The following is a 22,799-nucleotide window of genomic DNA, read 5'->3' on the forward strand; positions in this document are numbered from 1 at the left end:
GTTCCTCTTTGCCATGACAATGAACTTAATCTCAAGAACAAAAACTCCACTGCATTTCAGCCCTGGACCAGCTGACATCATATCAGTGATTCTCTCGTGAAAGTGTTGACGAGGACAAGGCTGGAGATCACTCTGCCCAAGCTGATTGAGTTAGAATAACAGACTGGAAGCTTTAAAAGGAGGGTGGAACTTGAAATCATTGTTCTTCCTCTGTTAACCATGGTTACCTGCAAGGAAACATGTGCAGTCATCATTGCTTTGCACAAAAAGGGCTTCACAGGCAAGGATATTGCTGCTAGTAAGATTGCACCTAAATCAACCATTTATCAGATCATCAAGGAGAGAGGTTCAATAGTTGTGAAGAAGGCTTCAGTGTGCCCAAGAACATCCAGCAAGCGCCAGGACCATCTCCTAAAGTTGATTCAGCTGCGACATTGGGGCACCACCAGTGCAGAGCTTGCTCAGGAATGGCAGCAGGCAGGTGTGAGTGAATTTTCAAGCAGTGAGGCAAAGACTTTTGGAGGATGGCCTGGTATCAAGAAGGGCAGCAAAGAAGTCATTTCTCTCCAGGAAAAATATCAGGGACAGACTGATATTCTGCAAAAGGTACAGGGATTGGACTGCTGAGGACTGGGGTAAAGTTATTTTCTCTGATGAATCCCCTTTCAGATTGTTTGGGGCATCTGGAAAAACGCTTGTCCGGAGAAGGAAAGGTGAACGCTACATCAGTCCTGTGTCATGCCAACAGTAAACCATCCAGAGACCATTCATGTGTGGGGTTGCTTCGCAGCCAAGGGAGTGGGCTCACTCACAATTTTGCCTAAGAACACAGCCATGAGTAAAGAATGGTACCAAAACATCCTCCAAGAGCAACTTCTACCAACCATCCAAGAACATTTTGGTGACGAACAATGCCTTTTCCAGCATGATGGAGCACCTCGCTATAAGGCAAGAGTGATAACTAAGTGGCTCGGGGAACAAAACATCAACATTTTCAGTCCATGCCCAAGTAACTCCCCACACCTTAATCCCATTGAGAACTTGTGGTCAATCCTCAACAGGCGGGTGAGCAAACAAAAACCCCCAAATTCTGACAAACTCCAAGCATTGATTAGGTAAGAATGGGCGTCCATCAGTCAGTATGTGGCCCAGAAGTTGATTGACAGCATGCCAGGGCGAATTGCAGAGATCTTGAAAAAGAAGGGTCAACACTGCAAATATTTACTCTTTCCATAAACTTTATGTAATGGTCAATAAGAGCCTTTGACACTTGTAATTTTGCGTCAGTATACCACAGTAACATCTGACAAAAAAAGGTCTAAAAAGCAGCAAACTTTGTGAAAACCAATACTTGTGTCATTCTCAAAACTTTTGGCCATGGCAACATACTGAACGACCATCATCTTCCAGGCAGCCGCGGGTCTGCTGGCCTAGGGTCGCAGCGCAACCAACTCCCTGCGGCTGCATGCGATCGGCTGATTGCACGTACAGACTTGTCAATGGACAGATATATCTGTCTGTCGGCAGTGCAGCACAGCCGACACGATATGTCTGTGAACAACGTTACGCACTGGGCGACGGACACCAGATATATTGGCCGATCAATTGATCGGCCAATATATCTGTCAGTGTATAGCCAGCTTTAAACCTCCATTGTGCTGGATTGGGATGAACTGGGCAAAAGGGTGAAAGCAAAGCAACAAGTGCAACAGATTTGTGGGAACATCCGTAAGAGTGTTGGGAAGAACATCCTGAACAATATTTGATTTCCACTGCAGTAAACTGTAGAATCAATTTTGTTACACATGATCTACTTTTATAGTGAATTGTTTATTTGATCTATGTTATAAATACATATCCATATATAGCCAATTTTACCTCACACCCCATAGAGATGAACAGAAAAATTGGCAAAGCTGAGGTACCGAATACTAGAGAATTTGTGTGTGCGGAGAATTGATTATGGGCCTAAGATTATTATCCCAATTGGGCAGTGAAACTTTACCTTATGTTTCATGTTATTGTATATAACATGTTTATATTATGACACCTCACTAAACATACAGCACTGTGCAATCTGATTTTCTGATATTATTATTGTAATAAGTAAGGTGACAGTGGGGAAAATACACAACACTGGGACATACAAGGTAGACAAAAAATTCAGAAGTGAAAAAGAAAAAAGGTAGGGAGGGCCCTACTCATGAGAATAGAGGCAGCTGTGAGGGTGCATTAATGTGGGTAGTATAGGCGGAAGTAGGGTAAACTCTAATAAATAGATGTGTTTTCAGAGAGCACTTAAAGATATGAAAGCTGTGGGACAGTGATCAGATATGGTAGAGAATTCCATAAGTGGTTAGTGATACAGGAGATAGTTTATAGGTGGAAGTGAGGTGCAGGTCAGAGTTAGATCTAAGAGGGCAAGCGGAAAAGTATTCTGAGATGAGATTTATGCAGCGGTGATGTAGTTGAGAGCGTTATAGGTAACGGTAAGCAATCTGAATTGTATTTTGGAATAAATGGAGGGAGATGTATCAAGCTGTAGAGAGAGAGAGAGAGAGAGAGAGAAAGTGGAGAGAGATTAAGGGCCTGACTTGGAATAGAGAGAGATATGTCTCTCAACTGATCATCTTGGTGAAACCATGCTGCACTGCAGTTGGAGCAGATTTAAAATGTGCAGAGAGATTTAGATTTGGGAAGGAGGTGTCCAAACTGACATTTAAATTGTAGTGTAATAATAAAGCTGTGCAGTATATGTGGTCTACATGTAAAAGCTGCCAGTATTTACCCCACATGCAAAAAAAAAATTATGTATTTACATCCCTTGCATTGCAATATGGTTTCTCCAGGTACACAGTTAAGTGCTATCTCTCTCTCTATTCCCAACTCTGAATCAGGCCCTAAGTACAAACCAATCATCTTCTGACACTTTACAGACTATGCATGAAAAATAACAGGAGCTGATTGGTTGGTACTTTCTCCATCTCCATGGCTTGATGCCCCTCCCTCCGTTAGAGCTAATACAGGAATTTGCAGAAGGGGCAAGAGATGAGATCGGTCTTGCAAAGGATTTGGAATGGTTTGAATAGGAGAAGATGGGTGAGGGGAATCTAGATAAGACGAAGTTACAGTATTCAAGCTTGTAGATGAAAGAATGGATAAGAGTTTTGGGAGACATTTAAATTGTTTTATCGCACCCTATCTCCTGTCTAAAGTGACGGGAGATCACCGTGCGATATTCAATTGTGTTTGGGAGCCCATGCATGTCGCAGCCAAATGGATAGGGTTTAGCCATGTAAAACGGCTAAACCCTGTCTAAAGTCCTACTTTGGGCGTCCAAAGCAGAACTTTAGACAGGTTTAGTCGACTTATCGCACATTTCTGCTCACCTGCTGCCACATTGGGTGCCCATTAATTATCATGGCGCCCAAAAAAATTTAAATCGCCCCAGTTGTGCTTTAAGTGGCTTCAGACTTTCATGTGGAGACAGCAGGGACATTTGGACACAAATGATAGTAGCAAAGGCGAGAAGCCTGGGAGGGAGTGATAGACATTGGTGTCATGACCATAGAAGTGGTACTGGAGACTGTATGAGTGAAATAGTCACCCAAGAGATAGAGGGGTGAAGATCGGGAAAGAGCTTTGTGCAATCTCAACATATAATAGGATTGGAAGTAAAAATGTGCCAGGGTTAGACATGCTAAATGCGCAGTTGGATATGGAGGAAGTGAACTAAGAAAGAACTATTGGGACAACAACCTTGTGGCATGTCACCAACAACACAACAAACACAAAGTGGAGAATTCAATTACCCGAAAGTAAATTAGTGGGGAAAAACTAGCCTCCCAAATTCGCTCCATAGGTGCGTTAACGCCCATTAAATTAACATGTTAATTGGAGTTAACACACTGAATCCATGAAAAGTTAACGGATTTGTGTGTTAACTGGCTGTTATTAACCAATAACAGCACAGTTATTGGTTGATGACTGAATAGCCCGCAGCGATCAATTAGCCTGCAGTAAATTACAGCAGCTAATTTAATCTCCCCCATAGTACTATTGTACAAAAAAATGTTTACAAGATACAACAGCCTAGGAGAAAACACTTTCACTTTTTTTATATTCCCAAAGTAATGATTAGATTAATTCAATTAGCAGCGGGACTTACTGGGGGCTATTAGCTCCCGGGTTAAGAGCCAGGAGCAATTTAATTACTGCCCGATACATTGTGAGGTCAACATAATCACTTGGGGCAAAGTGAGTATTGACCTCCCATACCAAACTCTTTAGAAGAAGATGTGAACATTTATTTAGTTCTCCTAACTCTCAGACCGTGCCACACAATATATTTTCCTCCAGTTCTTATTATACAGAAATATACTGCCGTCTGGCTGATGGGCACAACCAATGTATATAAAGGTGATCTGACCACAAATACAAAGAAAGAAAGCCAAAGTCTGACAATCCTATGCTGTTGGCTTTAGGACCAGCATGCAACATTTTCTATTGCAATCTGCATTTCTTTGTAGAAAGATTACTCCAGACACGAGGTGAGGGGTCATTGTTCATCCTGGTTGTCTGTGAACAAATATTACCCAATATCATAAAATATTAATCATTTATAGCGGGATTCATATGTACCATTAAAAACAACTGTTTAATTATGCCAATGGTATGTAGCCACTCCACTCTTGAAATGCTTTATTTAATCAAGGTTTTCAACTTGTGACTTTACATTTCATTTCTTGCTGATATTTAGCATATGCTATTTGATCATATAGCCTTGATTCTTGTTGTCACTTTATGTACTGTGATGGTATGTCCTTTATGTTTACAAGCAACTATTAAGCATGTATTTTATGTTACATTTCTTTTTGTAACATCTAACAATAAAAACTACTCAATAAAAAAACAAAAACTGTTAACATACTTTACATTATCAAGAAATTAAACGGTTTCAACTATGTGAAAAATGTAATTTCATAATACTACAGGTGAGAGATCACAGCGACACATCTCAGCTGATTTTCACTGTTCAGAACATTGCATGTAAACAGACTGAAACCTCACCACATCCTGGAACACAAAGTCATTCTCCACATCATCTAACCTCCAGAATCACAAAACAACACAGATTGACTGATAGGGGGGGTGCCAGTTTCAGAAGACTGGCATAGATTTTATTCAACTGACTTCACGGTGCTTGGTGTAAAGGCGACTCTGGTTCTGAACCCTATACGTAACTGAAAGGGAGGCATTCAGCAATTGCTACCATGGAAGTGCACGAAAACATAAAGAACACACTGGAATATGACTGAACTGTAAACCACAAATAGGACAAGATGATCCCAGCCACACACTGTTGGCCAGCAGTGGAGATATCATTAAGAGTGATCACACTTGCTCCAACTATTCCCATTTTGTTAAAAAACCAGACTAGTTTGCTCTTTAACCTCCCGATGGAAAACTCAGACTGTGCCCCCTCTCACCAAGAACCCAACATGCCCAACTCTATTGTCCCTTAAGCCGAGTAGTCAGGAATGTAGACGGGGTCAATGTCATATCGGTCTCATCAGACAAAGAATGAAATGTACAGATGTCCTTGTGTTAACAGACTGTCTATTAAATATACAGATGACCTTGTGTTAACAGACTATTAAAACAATGTGCCCGCAGTCTTCATGGATTCTCACTGCTCCTTTTAACATCATAGCAGCCGCCTCTGAGACACATGATGATGATTAATACATTATTTTGCAAAAAGAAATCTCTCTTTTAGAAGGACTCCTAAATGTCCAAGACTTTTTTTTGGCAACTAAATTGTCTAGAAATGATTGTGGCCGAATATTAACAGGTTATGTGAATTTGGAATTCATTTAACCAGTTACAATTAATAAAAAAACACCAGACAAATTTTTAACAAAAAACAAAACAAAAAAACAAATAAAAATCTCAACCTGACGTATCTGGGAATCCCGCACCTCCAGCTGTGCTTACCACTACCATAGCCAGTTACCTGTCTGCTCGCCAAGGATGGACACCCTGGAGAACCTTGAATAAACACATTGAACAGTGAACTGTAACAAGAAGTCCGATTGGATGGGCAACCACAAAGGATTATTTATTTATAGTCTGTGAGCTGGGTTTAGCTGGGGAGGGTGGCAGATGACAATGACTTGTAGGCGCTTATGAAAATATACAATGCATACTCATGCGTGGTTCGTTTCGCTGGAGCGAATGTCCAAAATACAGCATTACTTTAGTGACATGCGATGCATACTGGGTCTAACAAACAAGAATAGAGATTCGCATACATTTATTCACTATTTTTTTTTTCAGGTTAAGAGGACTAACTGCTTTCCTTATCTGTAAGAAATTGATAAATGCACATATGGATTTTCATAACATTTAAATAAACAGAATTGCTCTTAAATATGTCATTCACATAACAGCCAATAGATTAAACCAATCAATGTGGGCAACTGGGTGCTCATTACTTTTTGCGCATGTCGCGCCAAATGCACCGTGTTTAGGCATGTAAAGCAGCTAAATCCATCTAAACTATCGGACCAGCTGCTGAAAATGCAGTTTGGGTGCCCAATAGCCTGACACATTTCTGCTCATCACCGCAGAAATAATGGGTGCCTGAGATTGGCACAACAACTGAATAGCTCCACCGGGAGCCCACATTATGCAGTAACATAACTATATATAGTTATGTTCCCTGATTTGAAAGGACTGTCTGATATCATTTTAACAAACTGTTTATATATAAATATACGCACACACACATTATATATATATATATATATATATATATATATATATATATATATATATACACACATTATATATACATACATACACACACACACATTATATATATATATATATATATATATATATATACACACACACACATTATATATACATACATACACACACACACACACACTATATATACATACATACACACACACTATATATACATACATACACACACACACACATATATATATATATATATATACACACACACACACACACACACATTATATATACATACACACACACACACACACACACAAATCAGTCAAGCCGTAGTGAGTGAAATCACTAGTTCATGGAGAATTGATAGGCTGCATTGTAGTGAATACTTGTCGAGCCAACAACATTTTACTTCTGAATGACAGGTTTACTTTAACTACACTATTAGTAAGCACTAATATTATATAGATCGATTTGAGGAGCCCTCTGCAGAATAATTCATATATTTAACACACATATATAAAGCAATTTTAAATAAAACCTATGGGAAAGAAATACTGACGACAAGGCTTCAGAAGTTAGAGACTGGGGAAACCACAGTAAGCAAGAGGGATGGAGCAAGTTGCATGCAGTCAGTTGATTAAACTGATTAAAACTGTAGAACACAGTACGCTTACACACTTACATGAAGCCCCCGCAAGTGCAGATGATACAGGTGTGCGACATGACGTCAGTCAATACACAACAAAAGACAACAGAGGGGGTTATGAGACAGGGTCTATAGTGAGCGACTGGAGCATATACCTACTCTAAACCACAGCTTCTCAGTCTGCAATCACTGATAACAGAACTGTAACACCTGCCTCACACTCGGAATATTGAGGGAAATCTACCATACAGTTTTCTGCCTAGGCCTCTGTATTACACTTGCTCAAATCATATGCAGTAGCTAAACAATTACAAATTAAGCAGGGTATCCACTAAGCGATTTAAACAAGCGATTGCACGATAACGATGTCATTATCGTGCAATCGCTTGCAAATCGCGCATGCATCGGGGATGTTTTGGCCTGGACGGAAGCGACCCGCGATGCGCATGCCAGCGGGTCGCTTCCGACATCGCCCGTACATGCAGGTTAACCTGACGATCTCGTCAGGTTCTGCATGTGCGGGGATGAGGGATGTGCCGGGACTGAACGAGTGAACGTTCAGTCCTAGCACATCACTAGCTATACAAACGACAGTACGATTGCAATGTCGCAATCATGCTGTCGCTTGTATATCGCTAAGTGGATACCCTGCTTTACATAGGTTAGTTATAACTCGTCCCCAGTACCTATTATATAAACATTGCTGCTCACCACTACCGAATCAAGTTGGGGTACATGGGAAAAAAAAGAGAGATGATCCCATAGTACAAATATTATAAAGAACCAGTACTCTCCAGTCACTGGTTTAAACAATTTATCCGGTTTCAATCTGATGTTTCAGTCTTTACAGACAAAAAGTCTGTAAAGACTGAAGCGTCGATTAAAACCAGACATTTAACATTTTGATATAATTTAAATTTCCATAATGACCTCTCTAATGAAAACTAAACAAAGGAAGTTGTTGCCCTAACAAGAAAACAAGGTTGTGTAAATAAGCATAAGAAGTATGCGAAATCTTTCAATATTCCAAAAAGGGTATTTTCTTTATTCACTAAAGATATGTGTTATGCAATTTTGAAAAATTTCCAGGTTAACCAGAGTTTTTGAACTTCAAGTAAATAAAAAACAAGTTGAATAATGGTGCAAAACGTATTGAGAGTTATGCTGGGTACACACTGGCAGATAATTAGCCTGATCGGCTAATATATCGTATGTGCGTCGGCCAGTGTGAACCATCGATATGTCTGTGATATCGCGTTGGCTGTGCTGCACAGGTGATGGTAGATATATCTGCCATCGTGCTGTGAGTACAGGCGGTCGGCTGACAGGCCATAAACTTGATGCACAAGTCACGAGGAGGAGGCATGATGCGACCCCCGGCCACCGGGACCCGCGGCCATATGATGGTTGTTCAGTGTGTATGAACAACCATCATCTGCAGAGCAGTCGATCTGCAGATTTATCTTTTAGGTGTGTACCCATTACAATTGACACCAATTTAAAAACATATAGAAGGCTGACTAATTGCAGTCCACAGCATCAGATTAAATTATTGCTATCGCTTTTATGTCTGAGGTTTTCATAGATGTAAAACCTGGAACACACTTGCTAATTATAGCTCAGTGTAACATCATACATAGACATAAATCATCTGAGCTGCAATGTACTACAAGCAGCACTATCTTGCAATACAGCACCTGTTATGTTTGACAGCGCCCAATTCTCACCCCTGGGTATTTTGACTGTTGCTGTCTGTAAATTATATTTTAAAAGCATAAATCTACACAGGGCACTTAAAGCAATGCAAGAATGTCACCCACAGACATCGGTCAATCACACATAACTAATTAACTACATTTCAAATGATAAACTGAACTGGCCGCTACAGCTCTGTATGAGGTTAAACCAGTGATGAATAAGGCTGCATGTGTATACATCAATCAAATGCAAGAAGTCTACACCATGTACACAGATTTTCACTGTCACAATACTGCTTGTGACTGGAAGGATTTCCCAGATCTAAACTCTACAATCATATAATGCCATTTGACCAGCTAATTTGGGACAACTTCAGTAGCATGTATGGTGTAAATTAAACAAACTGCTGAAATGTTTATCTCTCAGTGTTACTATATTTACACCCAAATGCAGTCTGTTCTATCACATTCCTATTATACTTTAGTGCCCCATATTGACCTTCTTACCATGTAATGGTACAAAAACATTTAAACACAACAGTTAAATGAGGTCATAAAATATCATTTAGAACAATCTGATGTATAAAGTTTGGTACGGGATCGATATATTGGATGGTCGTATACTAGATTGTGCAGTATGTACGGATCGCCTGATGTATTGTGCCGTCGCTGGGTACACACATTGTCTAGTGTGTACACAGCTTAAGGGCGGAACGTAATAGGCTCCTGATTAGTAGCTACTTACGGCGGCGATTTCCCGGCAACTCTGGCTGACAAATCTCCAGATGTAATAGCTAGCGATTTAGAAGGAGAGAAGCCAAGCTGCCTGTAATGTATAGCGGGTTTAAGACTCACACATACCTTTGGTCTGTTTTCTTCCCAGTGTGCTTACAGCGTGCCTAGCCCTAACCTCTCCCTAGTGGTGCCTAGCCCCCCCCCCCCCCTTCCCTAGCCTAACCCTCCCGGGGGAGCCGCCTTGCCCTAACCCCCCCCCCCGCGGCTACAATTTAAGACACTTGGCTTACCTTCGTTCGGTATGCCGGGCGTCAGGATTTCATCGTGTGGCTGATGATATGCGTCAGGATTTCGACACCTATCTTTAGCCCCATGTCAGGCTTTCAGTGTCAGGATGAAGGCCTCCAGTAACCTGACTAAAACCCGAATGGCACAAAGTATCCATTTTTAATGTGAAATTGTCCTTATGTGATCACAATTTGAGTTTTGTGTATCCTATACCTATGTTAGGTAGAGCGTAGTAGTAGGATATCATATATTTGTATCTGATTCATAGTCTGGTGGTGGATGATTCACCTGTGATATTTCCTCCGCTGTGGCTGCCTGTATGCACAGCAGTACTCTATAGATCTACCCTAACCATAACCCTTCTTTCCCGCAGCCTAAACCTACCCCCCCCCCCCCCCCAAGCCTAACTCTCCCTCTAACCCCAATACTTACCATCAAGAGACTGGCGCCAGGATTCTGACAGCGGCATCTGGGATATAAACTACATCCCGATGGAACAGACCTTTTGAAATTAAAATCTAATATTTTATGGTCGCCCATACCTACAGAATATAGCATCTGTATACACATAGCTTATAGTGGGTAGTGTCTGTATACACATAGCTTATAGTGGGTAGTGTCTGTATACATGTACAGATGTGTCCTCATACATCTAGCCTCAACATGCCATGCAGCGCGACTTGCCAGGCGTGAGTGACCCGCCCGGTCCCATGCAACTCTGCTAGCGTTGGGTATATTTGCTTGCCGAAACGTGGGTAGCATCTCTATACACAAGGCTTATAGTGGGTAGCGTCTGTAAACACAAGGCTTATAGTGGGTAGCATCTGTATACACAAGGCTTATAGTGGGTAGCATCTGCATACACAAGGCTTATAGTGGGTAGCGTCTGCATACACAAGGCTTATAGTGGGTAGCGTCTGTAGACACAAGGCTTATAGTGGGTAGCGTCTGTAGACACAAGGCTTATAGTGGGCAGCGTCTGTAGACACAAGGCTTATAGTGGGTAGCGTCTGTAGACACAAGGCTTATAGTGGGTAGCGTCTGCATACACAAGGCTTATAGTGGGTAGCGTCTGTGTACAGGTAGCTTATAGTGGGTAGCGTCTGTATACACAAGGCTTATAGTGGATAGCGTCTGTATACACAAGGCTTATAGTGGGTAGTGTCTGTATACACAAGGCTTATAGTGGGTAGTGTCTGTATTCACAAGGCTTATAGTGGATAGCGTCTGTGTACAGGTAGCTTATAGTGGGTAGTGTCTATATACACATATCTGTGTCCACTAGAAGCCAACATCAGTGTCTCACAAACTCACACTTATGATCCCTGTAGTAGCAGGGCAGCATGATGCAATCCTCAGCAAGTCACACATGGAATTACATCCTCCTACTGCAAAAGGAGTGATAAATCCTGTATATAGGGACCCTTCATATGTACAGTATAATACATCCAGGGCAAAATATTTATAGTCATCTCTCAATGGGGGAATACAACAGGAAAAAAAAAAAAGATGTGGAACAAAGTAACCAGCAAACGTATAAAAATAAAAAGGATTATAAATACAATAACATGTGCAGTATGTACAGTACTATAAGACGTGCTACGGGAGGTGGCTGCACCTCAGGATGGGACAGACCCACACTCAGCTCCTAACACGGACCATTAGTAACTGCCACAATGCTGGGTGACAGGGGCAGGTAAGGGCAACTAGGGTTGGGGGGGGGGGGGGTCATCATGTTGTTTTGGAACTATTAGTCCCAACATGCCTGACAGCTGCCAGGACTTGCGTCTCCGCCTGACAGTTTGAGTGTAACCCTTGCCGCGCCGAGCAGGGATAATGCCCCCCTTACCCCTTGTTCTCCTCCTTGGTCATAGCGCAGCCAGACAGATGTGACAGTAGTGTCCCGAGCGAACCTCAAAACCGGCTTCCGCCAGCAACGTGCACCGAGATGGGAAGGGGAAGGTATTAACTGTGACACACTGAAGACTATGGGAGGGAGAGCAGCTGTCCCGGATCGGCCTTGGAACTTCAGTTCCGGGGAGATAATGTTCCGCCTAGCATAGAGCAGCAGAGCCCTTTTCTGTACTGTAACTGAGCAGGGATTTCCTAGCTCTGTGCATACATACAAGCTTTGTACTTACACAGCTCCAAACAGCCTACATGCAGCACACAATACTCTTTGGTGGCGCCATGCACCTCAATTTCCTCCAAACCACTTGGGTTTAAGGAGCAAGAGGGTGGTTACAGAGGAGCAGAAGTGTGTGCCTGACCATGGCATACTTCCAAACTGTCCCAATTAGGGTTGCCACCTCATCCCATTAATAAGGGACACCTATGAATTACACAGATTCTACGGGGTCAATCCAGTTAGGCGCGAGTTGGTGCGTGCGAGCCGTTTGCACTTTAAACAAGCACTGCGAAGTTCTGTTGCAATCCAATTCCAAACTTGTATTTTATTTTTTTTTCAGAGGAAATTTGCATATTTTTGTGCACACCTCCCTGATGGTGTGAGATGGTAGGGAACATTTTTATTTTATTGTAAACATTTCGGGACACCATGCAGAACCTCTTGGACAGCCTCTTTAATGACTGAGTAGGCATTTGGAAGTTTTCAATTAGCTTAAAAATTAGATGTTATTTTGGGGTGTTTGAAAAAAAAAATACCCCCAAACCAACTTTTTCGTTAGTTTAGGCACCCAAAAGTGTAATTACAGAATTTAAAAAAAAATAAATTGCTTTTTTTCTTTACCTTTAAGAAAAAAATAAAAAAGTTTTATTAGTTTGCTTTTTATAATTTTTTTTCTAACTTTTTATAAAAAATGCCCAAATCAACCATTTGACACCATTTAAAAACCTTCAGTACTTTCCTAATGCCCCCTAACAGCCTTATGTATGATTCTGCTAAAAAAATTGTCACTGTTTTGGGGTCGAAAATTCTTTCCCCACTTTTACATGCCCTTATCCTAAGTCGCATGCTATAGAAAATTTGTACACCCTCCCCACGAGTTGGCATTTCTAATTGGATTGAGCGTTTCTTGGGAGCAAGCATTCGTGCGAAGAGTTCGAGTTTCATGAAACAAAATCGCATTTGCAAACTCACACCTAATTGAACCGACCGCTATGGCTGGCTGACTTCAAATCTACATTTCGCCTGGTTTTGATCAGTCACAGAACAAGTGTAATTTATATGTGTCCCTTATTATCCCAATGTCCATTATTAAAGGAATGATCTGGCAACCCAAGTTCCAATGTAAGCGTACAGACCCACTGTCATGACAATAGGACTGTACGCTTACATTGGAACTTGGGTTGCCAGATCGCTCCTTTAATAAGAGACATTGGGATAAAAGTCCAGCAACAGTACTCATGAGTAGCTGGACTTTTATCCCGACTTAGGGAAGGTTGTGAGGTATGTTGAATGAACCTTCAATGCCGTGCATAGCAGCAACAGGTGCATGGTACATGGAATGGGTTGTTTAGGGGAGGAAAGGGCCAATGTGATATGTAAAATGTGTATGCTGACCAGGCCCAGGCGCGCCGACAGGGATGTAGTCAGGAAGCTGTGACCGTGAGGCGCCCGACCAGGTCAGAATGAGCTTCTGCACAGAAGCTCATTCTGGCTACCTAGAGGAGACAAGATGGCCGCGGGAGGGCATGCAGCACATGCCCAGCCGCGGCCACTCCTCCCATGGGCCTTACATATATATATGTGCAGGGCCTTAACTGGGGTGGTGCAACATGGCACAGGATACCGGAGGGCAGGGGGAACTGTTTTGTGTGAATTTTCTGTTTATAAACATTCTCACTTGTAGTTTCCTCGTCTTTGATCCTCGACATTTCCTGGCTGCTCCTATCTGCTCTGTGACCCTCCATCTGGCCACCTCCCCAAGCACCTTCAGTCACATCCTGCATTATTTAACGTACACATTTTAAAATATCATACCTGGGACTCGAACCTGCGGCGATTATTTGCTGCATATGCACTACAAGCAACACTTTCTATACCTTCAGTGGGTGATCTACACTGCCAGTTCCAGGCTTGTGCACGATTTTATGATGGACAAATCCTGATATAGGTGCAGCTTCACCGATGCTCTTCTACATCTAGAGCTGGTAAGTAAAACTGCATCATTATTGTGTATCATCAAAGCAGCCATTAGATTTACAGTGTATTTGGCACCAACACCTGGATAACAGTGGTACTAAGGGATTGGTACCCCTTTATAACTGTACAGGACAAATTAGATTTGTCATGCCCCTTCCCCAAGAGGCCATACCCTTCATTTGGGCGCATGCCTTATGCCCCTATTTGAAAAATTTGGAGAAGGGGGGCACCAATACTCCTTCTGGCCCAGGGCACCATGAAGTGTAGTTATGGCTCTGCTATGCATAGGAGCCTTGTCACGGGAGTGGCCCACGTGACCAGCAGCGCTATACAGACTGGTGGCAGCAGTGCCTTCACCCACCACTCACACCAATGTCACTGTGTGCCCTGTGCACAGACTGCTATGTAGCCTATCCTATTCAAGTGAACAAAGGCCCAAAGCACATCCCCCCCACACCACTTACCGGCTTTAACTTGACGGATCGAGATGAAACAAAGTGCAGGTTATTTCTAGAAGTATCCACTACAAAATGATGCAGTTTTCATTAAATCGGTTCAGTAGTTTTTGCGCCAACTTAGAACAGACAGACACAATGTTCTTATATATTAGCAGCTTATGCTCCTACCCTCTTAGATGAGGAGGGCCGCCGCCACCGAGGATTACTCACCCGGGCCTGGTGACGGTCCCAGCGCCTGCTCCGTAATCGATCTGACAAGCGCCGGGACCTGCGCATGTGCAGTAGTGGCATGGCGCCGCTCCGCGCATGTGCATATCACCGGCTTCCAAAGGGCTGCATCGTTTGCAGCCCCAAGGAGCCGAGTAGAGCTGGTGAAAAAGCAGAGAAGCGGCTTCCTACTGGAAGCCGCTCTCTGCTAATAGCAGCCCGGACTGGCAGTCCAAGGGGGAGTCGACACCTCCCTCTGAGACTGCCTGTTGTATATGTGACTGGCAGGTTGTGCTTCCAATAGGAAGCCACTACCAGTCACAGTGTAGCCAGTGCAGTCACAGACTGCACTGAGGGCCTGATTCAGAGCCGGACGCTATTTGCGCTCGCTCGTTCAGAAAAAGGGGCCGGCTATTTAAATTGAGCGCTCGCTCTTTGCGGTCTGTTGACGCCTCTATGTCTGAGCGAGCGAACGAAACATGCGCTCGCTATTTTGTAAAGACGCCCCCTGGCCGCTCGCATCCTACGTCATCTCCGCTATTTATTAGATTAATCGAGTACATCGAAAGGCGTCTGAACTGCTCGCAGTGCTTGTGGTTGGATTTTCCTACTGCAATCATGCGAACAGAAGAGACAACCAAGTGACGTGGTCGATGACGCTGCTTTGTTAATTATGCACACCCTTAAAACGCCCGTTTTGACCTTTTGGCATGCCTGTGTTCGGATCTCCACTCCCCGTTTTCAAGCACCTTCCCCTGTTACCACCCACAAACGCCTCATTCTGTCACTCAAATTAGCAGGCATACGCATGCGCAGATGTGCGAACATCGCTCGGAGCGAACGAGCGGCCGCTTACGAGCGGCTCTGAATCAGGCCCTGACTACACTGAGGTGGCAGATTTTACTGGGGGGGCTGCAGTCTCGCAGCCCCTAGGCAAAATCCGCCACTGCATATTAGTATAGATAATGTTATTTATAGCACTTTTCACCCACTAGAACTGAAAATGCTTTACATTTGCATTTAAAACACAAAATACAGAAAAGAGAGACATTAGTGAAGGGACATTAGTGAAATACGTCAGTAAACAGGGTAAACAGTCTGTTTTTGAAGGATTCTAGAATGGAGGCCTCTCAAACTGTGCGGGGAAGCGAGTTCCATAGAGTCTGAGCCGCAAAGCTAAAGCTCGACCCCAATGAATTAAGGAAGTTTCTAGATACTGCTAATAGCCCTTCATCTACAGATCGCACTAATTGAGTATGGAATCAGAAGCTGCTTCAGGTACCTTAGGCTTTAGTTATATAGGGCTCTGAAAGTCAGTAAACCAATCTTGAAATAGATTCTCCATCTTACAGGCAGCCAGTGAAGGGAGTAGAGAATGGGTGTTATGTGGCTAGAACAGGGCTGGTTGCTAGTTGGTTAACAGCCTGGCCTCTGCATTTTGTATCAGCTGGAAGTGGTGCAATTATTTTGCTGGGAGCCTCAGGTAGAGGGCACTGCAGTAGTCTAGGTGTGATGATACAAATGCATGTGTGACTTTAGGCAGATCTTCTGAGGCAATTAAGTGCTTAATGCTGGCTATGGCCCTCATTCAGAGCCACTCGTAAGCGGCAGCTCGTTCGCTCCGAGCGATGTTTGCCAAACTGCGCATGCGTACGGATCGTTATACGCATGCGCGAACCAGTCAGTGCGGCCGAAATTCATGTGCTTGCAAAATAGCGAATGCCTGCTAATTTGAGTGACAGGATGAGGCGTATGTGGGTGGTAACAGGGGAAGGTGCTTGAAAACGGGGAGTGGAAATCAGAACGCAGGCGTGCTTAAAGGTCAAAACGGGCGTTTTATGGGTGTGCATATTTAAAACAGCAGCGTCATTGACCACGTCACTGGGTTTTTTTTTAGCCAGAACTGCTCGCAAAATTGTGGTAGCAAAAACCAACCACAAGAATAGCGAGCAGTTCATACCCTGTTCGATGTACTCGATTAATCTAATAAATAGCGGACATGACGTCGGAGGCGAGAGCGGCCAGGGGGCGTAGTTTCCCAAAAAACGACCGCAAGTTTTGTTCGCTCGTTCAGACCTAGAGGCGTGAACAGACCGCAAACAGCGAACGGTTCATTTGAATAGCCACCCCTATTTTCTGGACGAGCGAGCGCAAATAGCGACCGGCTCTGAATCAGGGCCTATGTTCCTCAGAGGAAAGAATGAGGATTTGATTGTGACTGATACCTGATGTTTAAGACTGGGTAGACATCAGAACGACGTCCAAAAGACGCAATGGTCATTCCAATGTCCCTTCTTCCCAGAACACATGATATAGAGTGTACACACTATGCAATCTTCCGAACGATGGCACGATATATCATGTCGGAGAATTGTATCCAATTAATCTTTTCTCCTGTACACACTGTGCAATCATCGTCTTCAGAGGCAAGATTGAACCGACATATCACCTGGTAATCTGGTTGAGCATACATACTGAGTGATGTGCACTACATTGTTCATGACATCTTCCCAGCTAACGTGCAGCACATCAGAGGAAAAGATGCGATGAACGACGCAAGTGAACACGCAATGGAGCATACACACTATGTGATGTGGATGATATGTCGTTCCAATTTGCCTCAAAACTACATATCATCCGATATATCACCTAATGTGTACCCGGCCTAAGTGTCAAGCCACTATCCAGGACAAGATCAAGATTCTGCATATGTTCAGTGTTTTGTAATTCTGAACCCTCAAGCATAAGTCCAATTGGTTGGCTATGCTGTAGTCTTGTCCTTTGATGGCGAGCATCTTTCATAAGGACCTATGATTTATTAGGGTTTCAGTCGCAGCCAACTGGCACTCATCCACTCCTGGAGCTCAGCTAGAAAGCCATTTAGGGTTGTTATTGGGTTCTCAGTGCCCGGAGCAAAGGACAGGTACAGTTGTGTATTATCTGCATAACAGTGGTAAACCAGGTGATGACATCCAATTTTTTCACCAAGTGGTAGCATGTATACTACAAAAAGCAGAGAGGATAGAACCCTGTTGAACATCGCATAGCTGTGGCACTGGTGCTGATGAGTATACTCCAGAAGAAACTCTCTATGACCTGCCGGTGAAAAATTATTGGAACTAGCTAAGGCTGTGCCGTCTAGTCCACAGGAATTTTCATGTGCTCATTCGGACAGGGCCAGCTAGAGGAGGAGCCGCGCCCTGTGCAGAGAAGCACACCTCCCATTTAGCATCAGGCTGGGGGTGAGCCCAGCATTCCTTCAGTAACTGGGCTGCCCCCAGCCCTCTCTCTGCACTGAATGGATTCCACACACATGCGGGTGGCATCCATTCCACTTTTCCAGGGCCGACCACCGGTGGGACACTTAGGCCCATGGGTGGAACAGCGGGGCAATGCCCGAAAACCGTGACTGTCGTGCTGAAAATCGGGATGGAGGGGAGCGCCCTCTATGGGGTGGCGCCCCTTTTCGACCGTACTGGTCGAACGTGCCTCAAGCCAGCCCTGCATTCAGAATCCCAGCGTCTACGGTATCAAATTTTGCAGAGAGATCCAGAAGAATTACGATTGATCAGTGACCTCTGTCGCTTGGCATCAAAAGATCATTAAGCACACATACCAGGGCTGTTTCTGTGTTATGCCTTCTTCTGAATTCTGACTGGAATGAATCATAAACATTATGGGTTGACAGACAGATTTCCAGTTGAGTTGCAACCACTTTCTCCATAATCTTTCCTAGAAAAGGAAGGTCCGATACCAGTCACTAGTTGGTCATATAGACATGATATAAATTAAGTTTTTTAAGGTGTAAATTAGGCACACATCAACAAACTGTTCTTTCCTGGTGTACTGTTCTCTCCTGGTGTAACCCAGGCACATATCCTACAGTTCTCCCCTGGTCTACAGAAAAAAAGGGATTTTCCCTCCAGCACACTGCAGCAAAATCAACAAAAATACTTGAATCCTACATGATAATAGAAATTCAGAGGTATTAATTTACATACATTTGCAAATATATGAATAAGCGCTGGGCCAACGTCAAGGCTCCTCTATACCAGCGTCCCTAACATTATGGGGTTCACGTCCGAGATGCAGGGAACCCCAAAAGAATCCAGCCAAGGACTATCCCCAGGGCATCACACGAAAAATGGAAAAAAGGTGAAAGTGATGTTTAAAGTATACCGTATATACTCGAGTATAAGCCGACCCGAATATAAGCCGAGGTACCTACTTTTACCCCAAAAAACTGGGAAAACTTGTTGACTCGAGTATAAGCCTAGTGTGGGAAATGGCAGGAGCTGGTAGTGCCCCCAGTAGTAATTCCCCCTGGTTGTGCCCCCAGTAGTAATCCCTCCTGGTAGTGCCCCCAGTGGTAATCCCCCCTTTCAGTGCCCCCTGTAGTAATCCCCCACTGGTAGTGTCCCCTGTAGTAATCCTCCCCTGGTAGTTCCCCCAGTGGTAATCCCCCCCTGTAGTAATCCCCCCCTGGTAGTGCCTCCTGTAGTAATCCCCCCCTGGTAGTTCCCCCAGTGGTAATCCCCCCTTTTAGTGCCCCCTGTAGTAATCCCCCCCTGTAGTAATTCCCCCCTGGTAGTGCCCCCTGTAGTAATCCCCCCCTGGTAGTTCCCCCAGTGGTAATACCCCTTTTAGTGCCCCCTTCAGTAATCGCCCCCTGGTAGTGCCCCCTGTAGTCCCCACCCCCCAGTAGAGAGAGCGTGACAAGAATAAAAAAAAAAATCACTTACCTGTAACTCCCGCTCCTGGTCCCGCCGCTGTCCGCTCCTCCGGCCGCTTTGCATGGGAGAGACGTCATCATGACGACGTGTCTCCCATCACCCACTGCGGGAGCCGGAAGATGGCTCCCGCAGTGGGAGCAGCAGCAGCCGCTGAGAGTCTGACAGACTCTCAGCGGCTGCTGATTACACCAAACACGCAGCTGCCGGCTCCGGCGGCTGTGTGTTTGGCAGTGTGTAGCGCTGACCAAACTCCGTCCGGTCAGCGCTACACTTGGCTCGAGTATAAGCCGAGGGGGTACTTTTTCAGCACATTTTTTGTGCTGAAAAACTTGGCTTATACTTGAGTATATACAGTAGTTGTGTAAAGATAAATCAATAAGTGTTAATGGTAAGGGGTTAAAATTACATAAATAATAGACAAACAAATAGAAAAGTGATAAAAAAAATATATCTATGTGAATTAAGTGGTGATGCCCTGAAAACAGGCCCAGCCAGAGCAGCTTCGGGGGCCCCACGCCCAAACGCTCACCCCAAAATAATTGTTGCTACCTAATAGTAGCACCCACTCTGGGTCATATAATTACAAATTAATGTACTGCATAATAACAGTACATGTATAAGCTGAGAGCAGACTCACCTAGAAGGTACCCCAGAAACCTCCTAATGGCACTATTCAGACCAGCACATCCTCCCAATGCTGGCTCCTTTCGTGCCTCACAAAACTGCAAACGAAGAATATAGTGGTCGCTCACATCAACTTAATGACATTGCACAGGTGCTCGTAAAGGGTGGGGTTTACACTGAGCTACAGAAAAAAAGGGATTTTCCCTCCAGCACACTGCAGCAAAATCAACAAAAATACTTGAATCCTACATGATAATAGAAATTCAGAGGTATTGGTTTACATACATTTGCAAATATATGAATAATTTTGGGGTGAGCGTTTGGGCGTGGGGCTCCCGAAGCTGCTCTGGCTGGGCCTTTTTTCAGGGCATCACCACTTAATTCACATAGATATATTTTGTTATCACTTTTCTATTTATTTGTCTATTATTTATGTAATTTTAACCCCTTACCATTAACACTTATTGATTTATCTTCACACAACTATACTTTAAGCATCACTTTCACCTTTTTTCCATTTTTCGTGTGATGCCCTGGGGATAGTCCTTGGCTGGATTCTTTTGGGGTTCCCTGCGTCTCGGACGTGAACCCCATAATGTTAGGGATGCTGGTATAGAGGAGCCTTGACGTTGGCCCAGCGCTTATTCATATATTTGCAAATGTATGTAAACCAATACCTCTGAATTTCTATTATCATATAGGATTCAAGTATTTTTGTTGATTTTGCTGCAGTGTGCTGGAGGGAAAATCCCTTTTTTCTGTAGCTCAGTGTAAACCCCGCCCTTTACAAGCACCTGTGCAATGTCATTAAGTTGATGTGAGCGACCACCATATTCTTTGTTTGCAGTTTTGTGAGGCACGAAAGGAGCCAGCATTGGGAGGATGTGTTAGTCTGAATAGTGCCATTAGGAGGTTTCTGGGGTACCTTCTAGGTGAGTCTGCTCTCAGCTTATACATGTACTGTTATTATGCAGTACATTAATTTGTAATTATATGACCCAGAGTGGGTGCTACTATTAGGTAGCAACAATTATTTTGGGGTGAGCGTTTGGGCGTGGGGCCCCCGAAGCTGCTCTGGCTGGGCCTTTTTTCAGGGCATCACCACTTAATTCACATAGATATATTTTTTTATCACTTTTCTATTTGTTTGTCTATTATTTATGTAATTTTAACCCCTTACCATTAACACTTATTGATTTATCTTTACACAACTATACTTTAAAAATCACTTTCACCTTTTTTCCATTTTTCGTGTGATGCCCTGGGGATAGTCCTTGGCTGGATTCTTTTGGGGTTCCCTGCGTCTCGGACGTGAACCCCATAATGTTAGGGACGCTGGTATAGAGGAGCCTTGACGTTGGCCCAGCGCTTATTCATATATTTGCAAATGTATGTAAACCAATACCTCTGAATTTCTATTATCATGTAGGATTGAAGTATTTTTGTTGATTTTGCTGCAGTGTGCTGGAGGAAAATCCCTTTTTTTCTGTAGCTCAGTGTAAACCCCACCCTTTACAAGCACCTGTGCAATGTCATTAAGTTGATGTGAGCGACCACCATATTCTTTGTTTGCAGTTCTCCCCTGGTGTAAAGTCACCCAGGTACATATCCTACTGTTCTCTCCTGGGTAGACCAGTCACATGTCCTACTGTACTCTCCTGGGTAAACCAGACACATATCCTACTGTTCTCTACTGGGTAAACCAGGCTCATATGCTACTGTCCTCTCCTGTGGGTATATTTACTATGTGCGGATTTTTATAAGTGGAGATGTTGCCCATAGCAACCAATCAGATTCTACCTGTTATCTTCTAGAAGGTGCTAGACAAATGTTAAGTAGAATCTGATTGGTTGCTATTGGCATCATATCCACTTCTAAAAACTTGCACTTTAGTAAATATACCCCCCTGGTGTAAACCAGACATATATCCTACTGTTCTCTCCTGGGTAAACCAGACACATATGCTACCCTTGCCGAGCTGGACGCATCTTGTGATACAGCCAGCACTGCAAGCTAAGCAAAATGCGCCTGTTATTGGGGCGCATTTTGCACTTGTGATTTAGATGCAAACGTCATTCAACACAGCATGAACATCTCAGTCTAATTTGTGATTACATCTGGTTAATTGCATGACACACTCCTATATAAAGTAATAGTTAATTAAATTGTCAACTGTTCTGCATATTTCTTCACAGGTTAGTAAACTAATTATCTTCATTTTAGTATTATAAAATAAGAACAACATATGAAAACAACTATAAGACTCCCTGTAGGGAAGTTTTGGCGATAATTAAGGTCATAAAAATAAGACATTTTGGCATCAGAACCACAATTTGTTTGACAAATAGACCTAGGTATTCCCAAAGCTTGCAATCTACATTTACAGATTTAGCCGATAAAAGGTATCATAGAATCACTATGTCTTTAAATAATTGCTATAACACTATAAGTATGGCTAATCTCAGTTAATTATATGGTACAAGCACATCTATTCTGCTCCATTATTTGAGTCGCCATTCTGTATGTTTATAGGTG

General features: G+C 43.4%; 1 protein-coding gene across 1 annotated transcript in view; it reads right to left on the minus strand.

The window, feature by feature from the left end:
* Window positions 1-12,137, minus strand: part of DARS1 (aspartyl-tRNA synthetase 1) — a 128,357-nt gene extending 116,220 nt beyond the window's left edge. Inside the window, exon 1 of the mRNA XM_088474862.1 lies at window positions 11,987-12,137. Coding sequence (XP_088330988.1) covers window positions 11,987-12,009 — 23 coding nt within the window. The 5' untranslated portion in view covers window positions 12,010-12,137. The remainder of the gene's footprint in view (window positions 1-11,986) is intronic.
* Window positions 12,138-22,799: the final 10,662 nt, after the last annotated feature.

The sequence above is a fragment of the Taudactylus pleione genome, unplaced genomic scaffold (genome assembly GCF_031769625.1).
Source record: "Taudactylus pleione unplaced genomic scaffold, aTauple2 ptg000156l, whole genome shotgun sequence".
In the NCBI taxonomy this organism is placed as follows: Eukaryota; Metazoa; Chordata; class Amphibia; order Anura; family Myobatrachidae; genus Taudactylus; species Taudactylus pleione.